We start from the raw sequence: 19,394 nt of genomic DNA, 5'->3' as shown, positions 1-19,394 counted from the left end.
TTTTTCCATGTGCAGACCGGCTTGGGAAGGTGGGGCACCCCCTGTGCTTGTGCGCATGCACAAACATGCTTGTGCACGTGCACGCATGTGCAAACGACAGTACCGCCATTCGTGCAGGCACACAAGTGCGCACGCAGGTGCAAACAGCCTTTGCAGGCGTGAGTGCATACGGAGGGTGGGGCGGGAGGTACATAAAATATGCTACATAAACGCTTGACAAGATTTAATTTTAAATGAGCAAACTCAACATTTGTACATTCTCTGTAAACATAGTTCAGCTGCTGAATAATTAGAACTTATTGAAGGTTTCCATGTTTCAAAATCACAGTAGATTTAGCGCTGACTGACTCTGAAGTGCACAATGTACAGAGACTGGTGGTTCTAAAAAGCACCCATATCGTGTTCCATGCTAAAATGCTCTCGTTAAAGCACTTTTTATAATCTTAATGTTCTTAAAAATGAACATCAGAATATTTGCTTGATAGACAAGGCAGACATCTTTGTAATAAATGAAGCTTTATTGTGGAAGAAACAGAACCACAAAGTAAATGGCTCCAACTAAAAGCCACATAAGTCTAGAAATCAGAAAATGACCACTTGGAAGATTATTTTTCAAAATGACTTTGATCAAAATGACTGCTTTCCTGAAAATAGTCAGATGAAGCTTACTAACTAAAGATAATTTGGGCAATTAAAAAAACTTAAATGTTCATGACTATACAGTATTTTCTATGCTAATCAGACTAAATTAACTACAGAATCGTAGTTAATTACCATAACAAGCAGGGGGCAAGCATATACAAGCAATATTCTGTGAAACTGAACAATCTGCTACCTGGATACATAACTAGCATAACATCCATCTGAAAAATTAGTACATGTTTCTCTCTTTGGACACCTTTCTATAAAAAAGTAAAATAAAATAACATTTTTTGCCATTTTAAGAACTAAAAAGAACTACACAATGACATATACATTTTTCATGTATTCAAGAACTACGCATTAAAGGGAATTAAAAATTCACTCTCTATGGTTTCCACAGCTTCAGAAGCCCATCTTCACTGTAAGTAGCTATCAAGTTCTGATGGGGATGGTGAGCAATACCAATGACATCCTTTTCATGAACCTAGATATTGGATGAACAAAGAGATAAATCAATAGAAGGCCAAGTAAAGTATTTGCTGGCCTCTTAAGCCTTCAATAACAATTAAAGCCAGAAAGCCTTTGTGTAGCTGATGGAGTGACGGACTACGGAGATGGATCTGATTTCCTCTTAGCCATAGAAACCGAATGGTGTGCATGTGGCAATGATAAAACAACTCCTTAAATGTGTCATACTTCAAACCTCATTAGGGTCACCATAAGTCAGATGTGACTTGATGGCATGTAATCAACTAGAAGATTTAAATATAAAAGAATATGTAGCAGTAATATAGGGTTGAAAAAAAAGTTTAATTATCTGCCAAATAGTTGCACATCATGCCTAGAGTTCAATGAGAAGTACATACCTTAAGTCTCAAGATTCTCCTAATACACGCTTGCAAACTGCTACTTTTCAATTAGTTTGTGACTAAAAGCATATCAAGGAAAACTAGAGTAGGATAAGATAGCTGTTAGGGATGCCACAGTAAAACAGGATAATAAAAGGGTGAGTTAATCAGGCATTCAGATAAAAGTATATGGAAGGGCTGCAGGATTATGAAACAACCATTGAGGAAGATTCCGTGGAGGGAAATAAAGTGGCAGGGTGGTCACAAGCTGATAGCAATCTCAACTGCCTTTCAGTTTCACTGGCTTGCTATCCAACAAATAAGGTGGCTTTTTCCTCCAGATCACTAACATGTTCCCATATATATATGGGAACATGTTAGTGATCTGGAGGAAAAAGCCATCTGTACAGGATCCAGGGTCACACAAAACAAGGCAGGAAAACTGCAATTTGGAAAAGTTTGTTTTGTATCATTAATCTGCTAGGTTAGTTAACACTCCTGTGAGGTATTAATTTGCAAAGCTGCATTAAAACAAGTCTCAGTACACAACTTACAGCAGCCAATTCTATATCAAGAAGCAATAGTGTTTGTGTTAATCAGGAGTAGGAACTCGCTGAAATCCCATTGGCATAACTATGCCTGTGGACAGTTGATGACATCAGCAGGAGGCGACAATTTTTGAAAATGAAAGACCTCCTATTTCTGTCCTGCTGTTCAAACGGTTCCCGCAGAACGCCCTTTCATCATATGGAAGCTGTGGGAGCTGCATAATGGAAAGGAGCACCTTTTAATTACTGAAAATCGCTGCCACTGGAATATCACCAGCAGTGGCAATTATTCAAAGACTTCCTCTTCCCATCTTGCATATCCCATAACTTCTAAACAATGAAAGGGATTACACAGAGGCTGTGCACAGAAGCAGGCTGTCATGATCATGAATATGTAATTTAAAACATGTAATGTGGATGGTTCATGTAGTCATGAGAATATGTAAAATGGATTCAAAATGGTTCTGTGTGAAGTTGATTTTGAGGCACGGCAAGGACAAGATAAGGAGCGAAGTCAAAACATTCCATCCTAATTGGGACCAAGATTAGAGGAGGAAAACAACACCTGGATTCCTCTGGGAATGGAAGGCGGGACGAGATCAGACAGCCCTAAATCACAATTGGTCAACTCCTCGAAGGATGAAGAAGGAGGGTGGTGCTTAGCAAATAGAAAAATGGAGATTTTGCTATGTGAAATGTTCCTTAGTCCTTAGAGAGGCTTTGGATCCTTTTTTGCCTTTTCTCTTTATCTTGGAATAAGGGATTGGGTATGTAGGGAACAAGAGAAAGAAAGAGGGGGGCTTTATGCCTTTACCTACCCTGAAGAAAGCTTTTTTAGAAGTTTAGTTATTTTTTACTTAGCTGGAAAGTGTTATTCATTTAACTGCAATATTCTGTGGAAATGTAATCTTGCTTCGCTTATGCAACAAACTGAATATCTATAAAGACTTTCTTTTTCAATTAAAAATTTAGTCTTGAGCTTGCTGTTCAAAAGACCATTCTTAAGGATTTTTAAGAATGGTCTTTTGAACAGCAAGTCTGCTGAGCCTGCTTCAAGGGGGGTAGCAAGGCCACGATTTTGCTAATACCAGAGTCTTATCTTTCTGAGCTTTAGTGAGTCTTCAGAGACTACAAAGCCCAGGTACCTGTACTTGTTAAGGCTAATTAAGTGAAGGAATGAATCTTTAGGCCAGACTTGCGGGAAAGGGTCTGTGATATGCCCTGGGTGGTGTTGCTAGGACTCGGCCCAGCTGGAAAGGGGTATCTAGACGCCTGGATGCTCTCTGGCCAACTAACAGCGCTCTCTAGAGGGAGGCCGATTCGTGACACAGGCCATGTTCAATTTCTAAAAACTGCCCTCTGATTATGATGTCATCAGTCTTCCTCCGGCAAAGCTACACCAGGATTTCAGCCATTGCATCTGAATAACTGGACACATAAATGAATGAATACTATTTCGGTAGCATACAGCACCTTAAGGATCCACGAGTCTTCAATTCATCGGGTCTAAAAGAATTTATCCACAAGAAAACCACTTCATCTTTAAGATGCCACAACACTCTTTTGCTTTGGCTGCAACAGACCAACATGGCTATGCACCTCAAAATATAGCTACAGAAAGACTCCATAACAAAATATATGGAAGCCACTGGGTGAACTTCTAGTTCGGCTTCTGTTTCAGTCAGTAAGTAGCCTTAAACAACCTATGCTTGATTTCCCAGCTGAACATGCAGATACTGAACCTCCTGCTCTTTCCAAGGAGTGCTGTATGAATTACTAAAAATAATGAGTAAGAAATACTTTAAACATTGATAGTCTATGTATGTCTTAGCAACACAATACTGGAATCTTGATGAGATTATACAGCATTCCTGTTAAACAGCCCACCTCTTGGCTACTCACCGTGAGAGTTCTCTCCAGCTTGCCTGTCACTGTGCTGAAACAGTAGAGCACAAAATCTTCACCCACACAGTAGATCCACTCGCCTCGTGGAGAAAGGGCACAGCAGACAAAGTCACCACCTTCTCTCTTACCTGAGCTGAAGCTTCTCACAATCTACAAAGTCAAAAATATATATAATAAATCAATTCCCGGTGTACTGTCAAACACTGAAATGCTTTCCAGGGCTGGCAATAGGAGTTAAGAGAACACCAGTCTCAAACAAAGTCTATCAGTAATTCACCAAACGGCAAGTAGAGTGTCCTGAGAGCCAATACCAAAACTAAGCAGGAGCTTTTTCTTTATTTATCAGCCTGATGGGCAACCAGGGGAATGGAATGGGAGTACCAGTGCTGCATTACTGCTCTTGATGCAGCATCATGACTAAAGGCAAAATATGTTGTGAACTCCATGGCTTAAATCTCATCCAAATATTCCCTGGGGAAGCCATTATTCTTTTTGGCCTCCGACCGCACTAAATCCAAAACTTAGTAGCCGCTCTAGAGGCCTTTAACTATGGGAAAGAATGACCAAGTCGAAATGAGATGACAACATTATGGAGAAGAAAAGAGAGGGAACTTGGAGAGTTCTGAATAGATGTTTTAGCTTTTAAAGCCCCTTCATCAGGCCAATGAATTCTGTGAAACACAACACAAAATCCCAAAAATCAATAAATAAGCAATTGGATATGTGGAAAATTAGAAATATTGAGCAAGGATCATGATCCCCGGGGATTCAGAATGTATTCCTTACTAGAGTACCAATGAGATTATTACCTAGCAGAAGGCCTACTGCGCTGCCCAGAAAATCCTAAGAACAAACTGGCACAATATCACCATAATCGGAGTCTTGATGGTGATTTACTTGTGCATAAGTTAAACAGCATAACTCAGTGTGGTGAATTGTTGCTACTAACTGATGGAGTGGGGCAAATATTGAACACACCCGTCGCTTTCCAGTTAATGTCAATTTGCAGCAGTGAGTTATGCAATTTAATTTACACACATGTAAATCAACAAGATTCCAATCAACAAATTACAAAAAAATTCACAGATAAAGAAAAAGAGGGAAATGACGGCATTTTCTTCACCCAGTTGACTAAAACTACAGAACCCTCCAAGTCCAAAAGGACCTGAAGATTGTGCTCCCAGTCATTTCAAAGCTCTTGGCCTCTAATCACATACTTGTCCTTGCATGTTCATAATGACAACTGTATTTGATCTGTTGCAGACAACAAAATGCTCTGGATTTTTAGGCAGTAGAATCACGCTGTTCACAGTAATGTCCGTTCCAGCGGTGCTGCCAAGTGATTTGAAGGTGTTACAGCATTCCGTAGTCTTCATGTTCCAGACCTGGCAAATAGGGAAAGAAAAGAAAAGAGAGGGACAGAGACCATAAGCACAGCTACATATTACACATAAGCAAGCCTCTAGAACTCTGCCGTGCAACACCAGGGAATCTGCACTCTGGAAGTGGCCTTGTAGAGTATGTTTTGTGGAGAGTGCATTTCATTCCCCTCCTACATCCCAAATCATCTCAAGGAATATCACTCTTGTACACCCCATACTGGTGCACTGCTTGTTACAATGACAGAAGTATAATTATTTCACAATGAAGATGAGTTACTGAAATTTAAATTTAAAAAAATCAGTCCACAATTGGTGGCCAAGTATTTTAGCATAAAAAAAGTAGAGTGTTTCTAGAAAACAGCATGACTGTCATTCCTCATCAGAAGATATATGGATGCAGTATCTCAATGGGCTGCAATTAGCAGAGAAAACTTGAGAGATGGAAAGTGGAACATCACAGTTTTTGTGATGCACGAGTTTGCCACTGCACGGTGTTTACTATGCTAGTGATAATATTATATGCAAAAACTAAATGAGCAAACCAAAGAAATGACAGAACTGTCAGGTCAGTAACCCAAGCTTACCTTCACTGTGCCATCAGAGGATGCACTGATAATGTAATGACCATCCTGTGTAAATGTGGCTTCATTTACAAATGAAGAATGGCCGCGGAATTCCTTGAGAGTCTTCCCCGATTTCAAACCATGGATCCTGTTACAGCATCAAAACTCCATTAGTATCGCATAGTCAGGTCAGACTGAATAGCAGCAAAAAAATAAACAAATGAGGCATACCTGATTGTTTGGTCAAAAGAGGCACTAAGAATCTGACTGCTATCCTTTGAAAAACTCAGGCATGTGACACCTTTACTGTGGGCTCTTTCAAATCGCCTCAGACACTGCCCACTCTGAATCTTCCACACCTTGGAGAAAAGAAGAAAGAATGTTTGTTACCTTCACTAACAAGCTTCTGATTTCAAGTGAGTTGAAATTTTCTGTTGTTATTGCCATCTAGAGAATCCAACAAACTCGGGGATTAATCTCTTAAATTAAGAAGTCAAACTGCTACTCACTGAATAATTAAAATGAAAAATGCATTGCATACAAAAGTGAGTGGAGAAAAGATTGTGGGTAAACTAAATAGAAGTGGAATACAAAATATAATTTTATTTTCATTTCGGTGTTTAAACCAGTTTTGCAAATAAATCTACAGAAATTGCTAATAAACCAAAACAATTAAATATCACAGTTCATGTTCCCCCATACATCTCCATGGATCACGTGGATTTCATCAATAGTCTAAACAAATTAAACAACCACGGTTGTTTTATTTGCAAAATTAAAAAAAATTGCTTGCTTGCTCACCTAGAAACAAAAATTATGGCTTCCATAAAAGCAGCTATTTATAAAAATCTCAGGATGTATCCAGTGTTTACACAAGAAGTAGTCAATCTGACGTAATCCAAAACATCTGGAGGGCAGCTACCATGGTTTGTAACCTACATAATCAATGCTCAGGGATCATGGTAGTTATAATCCCAAACATGGAAAGCACTATGCTCTTTATCCTCTCTCTAGAGTTGTTAAGTTCAGCAGTAGCCTGAAACTCTCACACACTGGACCATGACCATTTCATTACAAATTCAATTCATTTTCAGTGTGTTTACTTGCTAAACTTGCAAGTCCAGTGTCAAATCTTCAAAGCAGCCAAACTCTCTGGGATTTCAAACATTAGGAACAGCATTAATGACCCAAATCCCCATGCTTTGTGTAGTCAACTGCACTGGAGTGGGTGCACTGAATCAATGGGGAACTGGTGCATCAACACCCTCTAACTTTAATTGATTCAAATGGGCTTATTCCAACAATGACTTACTTTAGCATGGTAAATTGCAGTTAAAGTAGCCCCACGTGAATCAACAGAACCTATGGGGTAGATTCTCCAAAACCCCACTGATTCAATGGGCCTACTCTAGTGCAATTAACTCTGTTAAGCAACAAGACCTGGCCAATATCACCTGCACTTTTACACTGTCAGAAGCACAGATGACAGAGCACAAGGCAGATTAACAAGAATATCTACAGTAAATGCTGTTGCTTATATCTCTGCATGGTTCTGTTACAGCAGGGGTGGGCAATTAATTTCTATGGGGGAACCACATGAAAAATCTGAACTGTTTTCGGGGGCCGAACCAACTTTACTTAAAAATAAAATGAAACAGTGATGTTATGATTGTTTTTATTTTAAATTTGTTAATCTTCACAAATACTAAAGAGGTTTTTTGTGATATGTTAAAGATAAGCAACTGATCAACTTTAGACAAAAAGCTATAAATGGTTTTGATGTTCAAATCTGTCCGCAGGCTGGGCAGGAGTGGCTCGTGGGCCGTATGTGGCCCTTGGGCCGTACTTTGCCCAGGTCTGTGTTACAGTCTTGTCACTAATGAAAATTTGAGTTGATGGCATGTTGGAATGAATATCGAACTGCAAGGGGAAAGTACTTTGAAAATGAAACTGCTTTTCATAATGAGGCTTTGAGTCAATTGTTTCCAAGCCCAAGCACACTGCTTCCAGCCAGCTTAAACCAAGGTCAATTCCTGATAACATCGCTTCGAAGTATTTCATTCATTGTGGGACGGTTTTAGTGAGTTTGTAAACAAAGTCATGGAATATTTTTAGGGTAAAATTTGCAAACAGAGATAAGATTATGATGCTTTTTATTGTTAATTGATATATTCTAGAAATTTATTCTTTGCCATTTTGGGCTATTAAGCATTTGCATTTTTATAATGTACCTTGTAATGCTTTCATTGTTCTTCTTTTACTCTAAAATATTTTTGTTCCTCTATTTTTTACTTAAATATCTGCTTACAGCTTAAGTTCAGGTTTCATATATTTTTAATGTACATATGCCTACAGTTTTTGCATAGCTGTAAGACTTCTGGATAATACAATTGGAAGTAATTTTGTACATATGGAACCTAGAAGCAATGCAGATAAATAAAGCTTGCAGAAAGAGCAAGCTGATGTTGCCTGGAATTATTGCAACAGTGAAAAGACTTATACTCTGACACTCAGATGTATACTGGTATGACTGTGATTACTTGACTTTATTTTGAGATTAATCTTTTATTGGTATAAATGCCAGCTGTAATGAACAGGCTTCTGATTTTCCCCAAGAGGTCTATATACCTCTGTAGGACTCCGGGGAGAGTCAAGCACACTAGCTAGGCATCGGACAGTCTTGTCCCCTTTAGTCATCTTCCGCAGGCAGAATAATCCTGCTATGTTTCTTCAAGAGGTATGACTGGATTAATCAAGTGATTCTTGATGCAGACAGGCAACAGAATGCCTTTACGACTGACTGTAATTTCTCACAGTGCAAGGCAATACTGTTTTCCCTGTCTCTTTTGTAAGCAGCAAATCACTGCAGAAATATACACAAAAACATGAAGGAGTGGATGTCTCTGGACGGGAAATACTTATATTCTGGATGTAACCATGAAATGAGCTTCAGCTAATTGTATATCAGCTCCCAGAAATTTAGGACATATAGGCCAAAATCCTGTTGTGCAGTTACACAAAAGGCATAACTTTTGGAAGCAATTTGATGTATGTTAATAAATCTCCACAGACACTCTGTTGCATGCCAAATCACACTACTCAGCTTGCAACAGATTTCTTTACTTATGGCAATTCACATTCAGAAGTTCCATTTTTTGAGTATCAGCACAACAGGATTTCAGTCATAGTTTATGCTAATGTTGCTAGATTCCTGATACTGCATACCTTGATCTTCCCATCCTGTGCTCCAGTTGCTAACATTTCAGTATCTCGACTGAAACACATGCATAGCACTGCATCATCCATCATCATGAAGTTATCCTGTGCTTGATATTTCAGATCCTATATGGAATAGTGGATAATGCATTAGTCATATATGGAAGAGAAACAAAAGAATTCAAGAACCACAATATCCAAATGTTTATAACATTCATGGAAAGAGCTGTTTTATGCTGGCTCACACGACTGGACCTCCCAAATAAGATTATTTGTAATACAAAATGCCAGGAACCTGGGGTCACAAACACACAAAAAAGTATGTGTTCAACCCAAGCCACATGCTCACCTCTTAATGCCATCTAATCAAGAATTAAGTTTAGCACAAGGGACAGAATCTTTTGTTTTCAGCACTCACACAATGGTCAACGCAAACAGGTGTTCATTCAGTGGTTTGTGCAAAAAAGCATTCATTACCTCCTTGTCCATGTGGAAGCCCCATTGCTTTCAATGGGTGATCTCTAGCTTGTTGAAGTGCAAACCAATGATCACCTCAGGCATTACATCCCATAGTCCTTTAACAGGATTCTGCCTAAGATGTCTTAGTGGAGCTTCCCTGCAAATTCTCTCTCCAGTCTATTTTATCCCTTCTAATTGCCTTCTTTTGGGCCTTGAAAAACCCTGGTAGTAAGGGGCAAGAACTATGAACCATTTCTTTTGTTCCCTCTTCAAATGCCTCCCTCCAAATCCATATCAGGCAGAAAACATTTGGTTTAGAATCCAATGTATTCCCCTCTGGTATCGACCCCAATTTTGAGAAGATGCTGACATTTTTTAAAAAACGCACTATATTAAACAACAAGATTTCAACCTACGTATTCTAATTCTCCAGCTCAATTTAGATAAACTGTATTAACTACTACTAGCCATCAAGTTGCTTACGACCTACATCAACCCAATGAATGACCTCTAAAAGGTTCTATCACTCATAGCCATTCCGTGTCTTGCAAGCTAAAAGGTAGTGACTTCTTTTCTTGAGTGACTCAACCTCACATTAGGTTTTTCTCTTTTCTATTCCATTCTTCTTTTCTTAAGATTCTTGCCTTTCCCAGTGAGTCTCATCTGCCACAAGAAAGAAAGAATGTCCCTAAACATCTAAGGCTGTGTATCTGCGGAGCAGGTGAGATGGAGGATGTTCTCCGCTATTTACTGTCAGCTATATCAAAAACCCCGAGAAAAGCTCCTGGGTAACATTTTGGCTGCTCTACAGGAGGAAAGCCCTCAGATAAAGGTGGTCAGGTTACTCTTGGACTGTGACCCTGATGTTACATATAGAACAGCGCTATTCGCAAAAGCAGCCAGAAATATTCAAGCTAATTTTCTGAAAGCCATTGTGATCAATTGTGTGGCAGATTCCCAAATATGAAGGGTCTCTTATTATTTTATATGTCTGTGATTTTATCCTGATTTTATTTGACCATATCTGTATTTTAAACAATTGTGACAGCTTTTAGCTAATACAATAAACTTGAACTAACTAGAACTGCCACAAGAGAGAGAAAACCTACGGCACTAAATATTTATTAAAATTGAATTTACTGTGGTCAAAGAACTGATGAAGAGCACTCTCTGTATTTAACACTTTACTTTACAGCCAAGAACATCCAGTTTTTACCTTTCTGATTTTTCCAGTGGTGAAGTTCCACACCTCAATGAACCCATCAACAGAACCCGTGACCAGATACTGACCGTCTGGAGAAAATCGAGCACACTCTACATGAGACTTCTGGCCAAACTGTTTTAAGTGGAGAAAAAAATATAATTTCATGCTCTGATAAATAACCTTCTGCTGCAGGAATATGATGCATAAATCAATTGGCTGTTAAAATACTACTCCCTTTTTAGATGAAGGAAAGACTACAGTAATAGTAAAAAATAACCCTCAAGAAGATATATTCAATTTTGACCTCATTCATCAGAATCTATAAGGAAATAGTTGTCAGTAACAACCTAACTGAAAAAAAGACTGCTTTCCAGCACGCAAAAGGGGTTTTAAACTCTGTATTGTTAGATATTACTGAATTGGAGAGGAATGAGCCAAGAGGAATCAGCCATCATGCATATATAATAAAAAGCTACATGGCACCACTCCTTTCTATAGCCAGGCTGAAAATGGTGATTTTTATTTTTGTACATTTCACACACTACACATTCATAGCAACAGATACAAGTAGGAAGAGGAAGGATGCTTCTGGGGCCTTGCCCCCAAAGCTATTCCAGCCCTTTCTCTAAATTCTCAAATGGAATATTAAAACAATTTAATTTTTAGCTTTAAATAAAAACAATGAAGGCAATATTCGACCCAGCAAAGACAGAATACAAACCAACTATGATAGCATATTAGGATTTTGTAAACTTTTATTTCTTGTAACTCTATAAGTGCCTTTCTTAAAAGAAACCCTCCCTGAAACAAAACAAAAAAAACAAAACAAACCTAAATTTTTCACTTGCTGCCAGTAAAAAGAATTAAAAGTATGAGACTGACAAATACATGGGCATGTTCCTAAATTAGACATTCACAAATCAGAGTGTTCTAAACATAACAGCCTACATACAATTTAGTTCCAACAAAAATAGACCCACTGAAATGAATGGGACTAATAAGTGAACACTAGCGACCCACTGATTTCAGTTGGGAACTAAAACTTAATTTACCTAATTAGCCTTTGATAATAATAACCTATAATAATCTTAGAAATGGCAGACCTGGAAAAGACCCTATGGATCACTAAGTCCAGCCTCCTTCAAGGAGGCACAGTGGGGAATCAAACTCCCAACCTCTGCCTCCGCAGCCAGAGACCTAAACCACTGAGCTATCCAGTAGTCTTTATTTATTCTGATATTATTATGGTCACTAGAGTGTTTATAACCAGCATTCCCCTTACCCAAATCTGGCTATGGTCCAACTAAGGGTGTGCTCTTTCATATTTTTGAATTTCCATTCCCAAATTCTTCTGGGAATTGCAATTCAGAGACCAAAATCAACACACCTGTAAGTCCCCCTGCCCTCAGCACAGAGGGGCTTTCCCATGATTTATCTGCACCATTGGACTCCTCCACCATTCCAGTTTTCTGAAGTAGGTTTGTAAACAAAGAAAAATGTTGTGGTGTTTCCTGGGAAGCATAGTTTCACTGTTGATTGGCCTCTATACAGAGGGCTCCTCCCAAAGTACTATGCCTCCCAGGAAACACTGCAACTACTTCCTTTTTTTACATACCAACCAAAGGAAATAGGAGGGCTGGAGGAGATCGGTTGTGCTGATAAATTGCTCAAAAGCCCTTCTCTGCATGGGATGGGGGCGTGCCTACAAGTGCTCTTGAGAGAATTCTGGGAACTGAAGTCCAAAAATCTGAAACAGCCCACTCCTAATCTCAAGCATATTCAAGAAGCCTCCAAGCCTCACTGATCATACCATCTCAGGAAGATGTACTGAATTGCCAGAACATTTTATTCATTAAAAAATTGGCTCCAAACCAGTGTTTCCCACCTTGGGTCCTAAGATGTTCTTGAACTACAACTCCCAGAAATCTTGGCCAGCACAGCTAGCAGTGAAAGGTTCTGTGAGTCTTAGTCCAAGAACATTTGGGGGCCCAAGGCTGGGAACCATTGCTCAGACGAATCAGGCCCATCCCTTGTAAATAATAACAAAGCACTCGCCTTAATATGCCTGCTCAACTGTGTGGGAAACTTTTCCTCTTCAACATCTTTGACAGCTGCTTTGCCTCTAAACAAATCAATGGTCATACCAGGAGGAAGCAGTCCCTGATGCTGTTGCCATTTCAGTGCCTGAAAAAAAAACAGAGAAGATTAAAGGCACAGCTTTTCCTGTTTTGTGAAAGCCTAAAGTTATCACGGAAAAATCAGGCATGACTTTTCCTTGGTGCAAGGGAAATTGCAAAAAGATTTGTCCTCTTCAAGATGAATTAACTTCACCCATGTATGAAATGCGAACACTGAAAGTTAATTAAACAAAGTCATTTCTGGGATTATCTATTTTCCATTTCAAACATGAGCCTCAGAACGAAAACACTTACCTGTCCCAATAATGCCATGAGACGAGAGGGAGGCACGACACTCACTTCCCCCGCCAAGGCTTGGGCAATGGCAGCTCTCCGCTTCTCTTTGCTGCTCCCATCTGGGTAAGCCTTGGAAAGAACAAGATCCAGACTGGTACTTTTCCTACTAATATACTGCAAGCTGGGCGTCAGCAAGATTTCTGCATCTGCTATTTACTAAATATGAATCTGTAACATTATTCTTCAGTGCACACTGCTCTAAACATTCAGTTAATTTATATTACTTGTAACCTAGATTTCTTCCACCAAAAATTTCAGTTTCAGTCCTTGCGGGTTAAATAAAACTGAGGATCCAAGTGTTCTGAAAAATATCCACCTAACTGATTTTGAGTCAAGTGAATATATTAACCGAACAAGTGGCCATCAACATCTCTCTGAAAGAATTCCTTATGAGTACTGGAAATATCTTTTGAAAAGAACTCGAGAGAGACTTGATGGGATACACATGTGCTTTTTCAACTACCCTTTACCTTTCCTCAGATAATATGCATCCTATGAGTAAAACCACTATTTTCTGCTCCTTTAAAAGGAACAAAGCTTCCTCATTGCAGAAGATATGGATTTAGACAGAGACACAAGGCTGCTCTGCTTGCTAACTAGTACACAGAGCTTATACCCAAGGGCAAATCTAGTGAAAAATTAGTTCCAGAAATCAAGGGAATAATCGCAGTACTGGAATAGATGATGCAGTTTACAACCATTTCCCCTGACCAAATGTTTCAGCAGAACATTATAAACATGATAAACAGTTTTTTAAAAACCTATTTGAGCAAAACCATTAAAATCTGTCAAGTCTTAAGCCGAATTTAACTGTAAGAGTTTTAAGAATCAGTGCTCTTGCACTGACACAGTCTCCTTGTGTCAAGGCCAACAGCATTCTATTCTGCCTTGATGTTGCATTATTGAGAAATTCATTTTAAAAATCTAAGTTTAATCAGAGTTTTCAAAGTAAATGCACATTAACCTGGACTGCCACTATCATGTGCAATGCTAAACCAGAGGCTAAACTCAAGATCAGTACTACCTAGAATAGGGTTATTGAACTTAATGTTCAGTGAGTCGCAGCTAACGTCCTGTTAATTTCTACAGTTCTCCTCAAGGTATGACAGTCATTTGATGTGTGTAGGTATTAGCACAAAATAAGGAAAAGAGTAATGGAAAGTGGAAGCAGAATCCAACAGGGCACGTATAATCCCTAAACTCATTTCCACGGGTCTTCAAATAAAAGCTAACGCAACCAAGTAAAAAAGTTTAGAGTTTTTAGTAAAAAACCTAAAAACTCTAACTATATTTTCAAAACTGCAACAGGCATTTTGGAAGATAATGAACACCAGCCTGTCTTTCATGAACTGGAATTGTTTCATCCAAAGTTTCAGATGGACAATACACAAAAAAAACCTATAAGAAAGTTATCTAATTAGTCAGCAATGCCTTCAGAACCCTCGTGGACTCAAGCAATTTATATTAAATAAAATATCATAGGCAAAAAAGCTATCATGAAACAAAAAATACAGAAGGAAAATAAAAGAATTCAGATTCATTCAGATTCAATCCCCCTTTGACACAAGTATTGGAAAATACGGTGTCAATCTCAGAATTGTGAGGAAACATTGAAAAGACAAACTTATCTTGTTTATCAAGGGGGGAATAATTGGTCAAAATGGGGCAGTATGGTCAAGAAAAACCCATAATATCTGTACAGGTTTTGGCTAGAATATGTGTACCTCGCGTGGATCAAAATAGGACCTTGCCAACAGATTCTCAAGGTGAATGTATCGCTCCGGCTGAGTCTGCTTTAACATAATCATCGGGTCAGTTTGTCTCAGGAGAGATCTGGCAGCGCCCAGTTCCCGAAGCTCTATCAATTCCAGAACAACCTGAAACACCAGGACAAAAATAGTATCAGTGACATGAGCATCTTGATGAAATCTTCCGATTATTTACAATAATGTTGTCTCCTATCTTTTGGCTAAAACTAGCATTTAAGGAGGCTTGAAAATTAAAACCAAGTTGTAAGAATAGAAAATTAGGCTTCCTCAGCAGGTTTTGAACTGAAGGCATCAAAGGCTGAAACCAGAGATCTATTCTGTTGGCCATTACTAAAATAAGGATTAGTGAAACGACATTAGGAAAACCACACTCCAAGACTTTCTTAATAGGAGTGACCATCACTCAGTGCTAGAGCACATGCTTTGTATGCAGAAATACCAGATTTAATGTCCAGCATCTGCAGGTAGGGCTAAGAAAGAATCCCCACCCGAAACCCTGGACAGCTACCACCAGTCAACACTGTGCTAGATGGACAAAAAACGCTGACAATACAAGGCAGTTTCCTATGTTTCTGCAAGACCCACGTATATGCTATTAATTCAGAATCACAGCTACCCTAAAAAGGCTTTCAAGGTAAGTGAGATATTTAAGGCATGGTTTTACCAGTTCCACCTCCCTGAATTTTCATGGCCAAGCAAGGATCTGAATCCAGATCTCCCGAGTCCTACGCCATTATTCAATCACACTTGGTATCCTAGGAGTCAATTAGTAAGCTTCAACTTCCAGCATCTTTATCTCAATTTGTAGATTTCTGCGTACAGTAAACCAGAGGGAAAATTGCATGTGTGCAAACAGCAATCTTCCCCTAATTTTCCTTTCACTACCGAGGAACTGAAACACTAATCTTCCCAACAACACAATTTTGTTGGAAGAAGCCTTGGATATACACTTAATTTATGGCTAGGGTAAGAGCAGGGCTATTTCTACTGTGTCTATGGAACAATTCTCCAATACGTTATCTGGCTAAATTTATACTTTCTTTTGCCAGACCTTCAGCACAATCATTTCTTTTTAATATTTTGTGAATATATGGCTGCTAGCTATTTCGACAATTCATTGCATTTCTAAATGGCAGAGAAAAATGTAAAACAAGGAAACAAAAAAGTAAATCAAATCCCATTTGGTCTAACATTATTTTGCTGTTTTTAGCAACCAGATACAGCTTTACAGATTAAACTATGACTGTGCTACAAAGCTATAGAAAAAAAGAAATTAATTTATCATCTTCCAAATAAAGATGCATGAATTATTGCACACCTGCTCATACAGATCAATTAGTGTTTTGTCCGGCAGCTTTAAGGACTGTATTGCCTGCAATACTGTATCCCAATGACCACTATTAATGTCTGCTACAAAGCTCTCAATGCTGTCCACTGTGTTCAGAGACACTGTGGTTTCCTCCTGCAGAGTGGCCAGAGAACGATGCAGGCTGTTCTCCTTCAGATACTGCATGATCAGTCGGATGACACTGAAAAAAAGAAGAAATGGTAGGTAAAATTAATTTGTATATCCTGTTAGCTGCTTCTCCCCATTCTCATACACTTTTTTGCACTCTCATACATACTGAGAATAATGGGGAAGAACACATATTATCAGTATTGTCCAGTAAATAAAGCACAGACTCCAAAGGGAAATTGTAAACGGCAGGCTTCATAACAACAGTAACTCTGAAGTTACAAGTTTGTTGCAATGTTCACTTCTAAATACTGTCATTAAAAAACAGTGCATTTGGACATGACATACATTGTTCTTTAACCATAAGCATTTTTATTAGTCAGCAGTTGTATTAAAAATCTACTAAGAACAACATCACTAGTGTCCCTTTAATATATAACTGGAACATCAAGCAATGCTGCCCTAAATTACACCATCTGCATCATTTTATTAGTCACATAAGTGAGTTCAAATATAGTAAACATACTACCTGATTAGCTTAGGATATGTTATTATCATTTCTCACTATAATCTACTCCCATTTAAGGAAAAGGGGACCAGTAAATTACTGAATTGATACTGCAGAGGAAGTAGGTGTTGGTTAGTAGCTCCTGGTTCACATCTCCTCTCAGCTATGAACACACCAGGAAGACACTGTATTCAGACTCTGCTTTCCATTTGGGATGTGTCTGAATAGTGGATTTTAGTCCATGAACCTTCACGCTGAGATAAACATTAGTTTTAAAGTGCCACAATAATTTTGTATTGCTTTTGATTTCTTTTTGTTTATAATGAGAATAGGGTATGAAGCAGGACAAGCATCCAATGCTTGTCCTCCCTCTCCCATTCTGAGGGGAGTCCATCATTCTGCCTCAGAGGGAGTTTTGTATCTCTCACTCTCTCTCTCTCTCTCTCTCTCTCTCACACACACACACACACACACAGACAGACAGACAGACCGACCCTTCCTTCTCTTATCCTTCCTCTCAATTCTAATTCCAGAGCTTGTGTAAACTAAGGATTTTTCACGGACCAGGCACCCGAACAAAGTGCTCAGGACCCTCGGGATAAGGGCCACCTCAGTCATAGGCCAACAACCCCAGCTCTGTGAAGTTTTTCCGAGCTTCAGGGCCTGCAGTGCGTTGTTCCAAACACGATCCAGGCGGCGGGCTGCTTTCACACGTTTTCAGCGTGGCCTTCGGAAGCCCTGTGTGGCAGCTGCCTAGGAGAAGAGCCATGGCGAGTGGCGAAGGCTTTCCAAGCAAGGGGCACGGGCAGCAACGGCGGGTCCCAAGGAAAGCAAAGGCCCCTCCTGGCAGGGAAGAGGCGCCTCGCCACGAAGCCTGCCCACCGGGCCCAGGTCTCCCCTTCCTCCCTTAACCCGCTGGCTCAGGCACTCACTCCGAGGACTCGATTTCTATCGACATCTTGCACTAACTGTCCCTCTCGGCTCCCTCGGGCTCCAAAAACAGGGACACTCCACCCCGACGCTACTTCCGTCCCGACGCTACTTCCGGTTCCGGGTCAGCCCGTACACGTGCTGCAACCATCGGGATAGATAGACTTTCCAGGACTGCCGATTACTGGGTTCTTTTAACTTTTCCCCTCCATTTCTCGGGCAGGGCGGAACTGAGAGGTGGAGGTCCTCAGCAAACGGGTGGGCGGATTGAAACTCAGATGGTTGCGTCGCTGTCCACTAGATAGCCGTGCGTCCATTCTGAAAAAGATAGCGAAAAAGAAAAAAAAATCCTCTTAAGTCAGATCCAGTATTTTTTTTGGGGGGGGGGAGACATTTTTCTGCAGCTTAGTGTCCATCTGGAAAGACTGAAATGCACAGAATATTAGTGACGCTTAAAATCAGTGGGAAAAAAGGCTGTTCGGAATGGAATTGGCAGGTAGATTTAGACGGCGAAGTATAATAAAAAGGATTTTAATCGCACTCGTTGCGTTGGGCTGGAAGGGGAGAACTCATTCCCTTTCTCCTACTGTGGGTTTAATAATCATCGTAGTCATGCTAGGTTTTTAGACGTTTCACACACTCGACCGATTTTTTTTAAATTGAAAATAAGATTCAGTTTCGACCCAACATTATTTCTCCACTCTTTCTATAGGTGGGGCGGAGAGCAGCTCTGCTGGCAATCACAAAACAGTCCTAGGCTATTCATTCTTGTTCCTCTTTCGCTCCCTGCATCTGGAGCGGGAGAGGCTAGCTTTGAGGCTGAAATCTTCTTGGGGATGAAGTGCCGTTCAAATCAATGAAATGATTTCCTTTCGTTCGTTCGTTCTTTAAAATATTTTCTCTTTTAAAAGGAGCCAACACCCTTGAAATGTGTAGTATTTAAAGTTGAAAAATGAGCATACAACGGTGGTTTACATTATTAAAAGATAATATTTAAAGCCAAGAATAATGAGTCTGAAAAAGCAGGTCACATCATTAAAAAGCAATATTAAAGCTAAAACAGTAACTGCTTATTGTCAATAATTAACTTCGAACTGCAAAGGCAGGAGGACGAGAGCTATGGCAACTCTGAAGGAATGGGATTGCAATCCTTGAACGGCTCGCCCTGACGTAAGCGTTCGTTTGTTAAAGGTGTCATCCTGGGATGATGGTCGTGAAGGGTCAAAAAAAAAAAAAAAAAAAAAAGAACCCCGTTTGTTGGGCCTAAAACAAGAAAAACTCCCGTGACACCTGAAAGGCTAACCTACTAAGTCTCAGAACTTAACAATTTCGTGGCTGCTGACCACAAAGGCTCCAGCTATATAAAGCTTTTGGGCGACGCAACGACAGTACTAGAGGACTGGTTGTTGTAGTTTTTTCGGGCCGTTGGACCATGTCCTGAAACAGCCCGAAAAACCCACAACCACCAACGGATCCGGCCCTGAAAGCCT

At 39.7% G+C, this 19,394-nt stretch overlaps 1 protein-coding gene across 2 annotated transcripts; it reads right to left on the bottom strand.

Moving 5' to 3' along the window:
- Positions 1-499: 499 nt before the first annotated feature.
- Positions 500-18,327, bottom strand: SMU1 (SMU1 DNA replication regulator and spliceosomal factor). 2 transcript variants are annotated; one of them, XM_020808980.3, is made up of 12 exons: positions 17,907-18,327; positions 16,329-16,539; positions 14,966-15,118; positions 13,200-13,310; positions 12,823-12,951; positions 10,780-10,899; positions 9,114-9,230; positions 6,120-6,247; positions 5,910-6,036; positions 5,161-5,328; positions 3,941-4,093; positions 500-1,126 (listed from the first exon to the last, which is right to left on the bottom strand). In XM_020808980.3, the coding sequence occupies exons 1-12, from the start codon at positions 17,930-17,932 to the stop codon at positions 1,028-1,030; spliced, it is 1,542 nt and encodes a 513-aa protein (XP_020664639.1). In that variant the 5' UTR covers positions 17,933-18,327; the 3' UTR covers positions 500-1,027. The 2 variants fall into 2 exon arrangements, with proteins under 2 accessions (XP_020664639.1, XP_078240928.1); XM_078384802.1 differs by lacking the exon at positions 17,907-18,327 and adding an exon at positions 17,539-17,556.
- Positions 18,328-19,394: the final 1,067 nt, after the last annotated feature.

The sequence above is a fragment of the Pogona vitticeps genome, chromosome 2 (genome assembly GCF_051106095.1).
Source record: "Pogona vitticeps strain Pit_001003342236 chromosome 2, PviZW2.1, whole genome shotgun sequence".
NCBI classification, from domain to species: Eukaryota; Metazoa; Chordata; class Lepidosauria; order Squamata; family Agamidae; genus Pogona; species Pogona vitticeps.
This window is presented reverse-complemented; position numbering and strand designations above follow the sequence as displayed.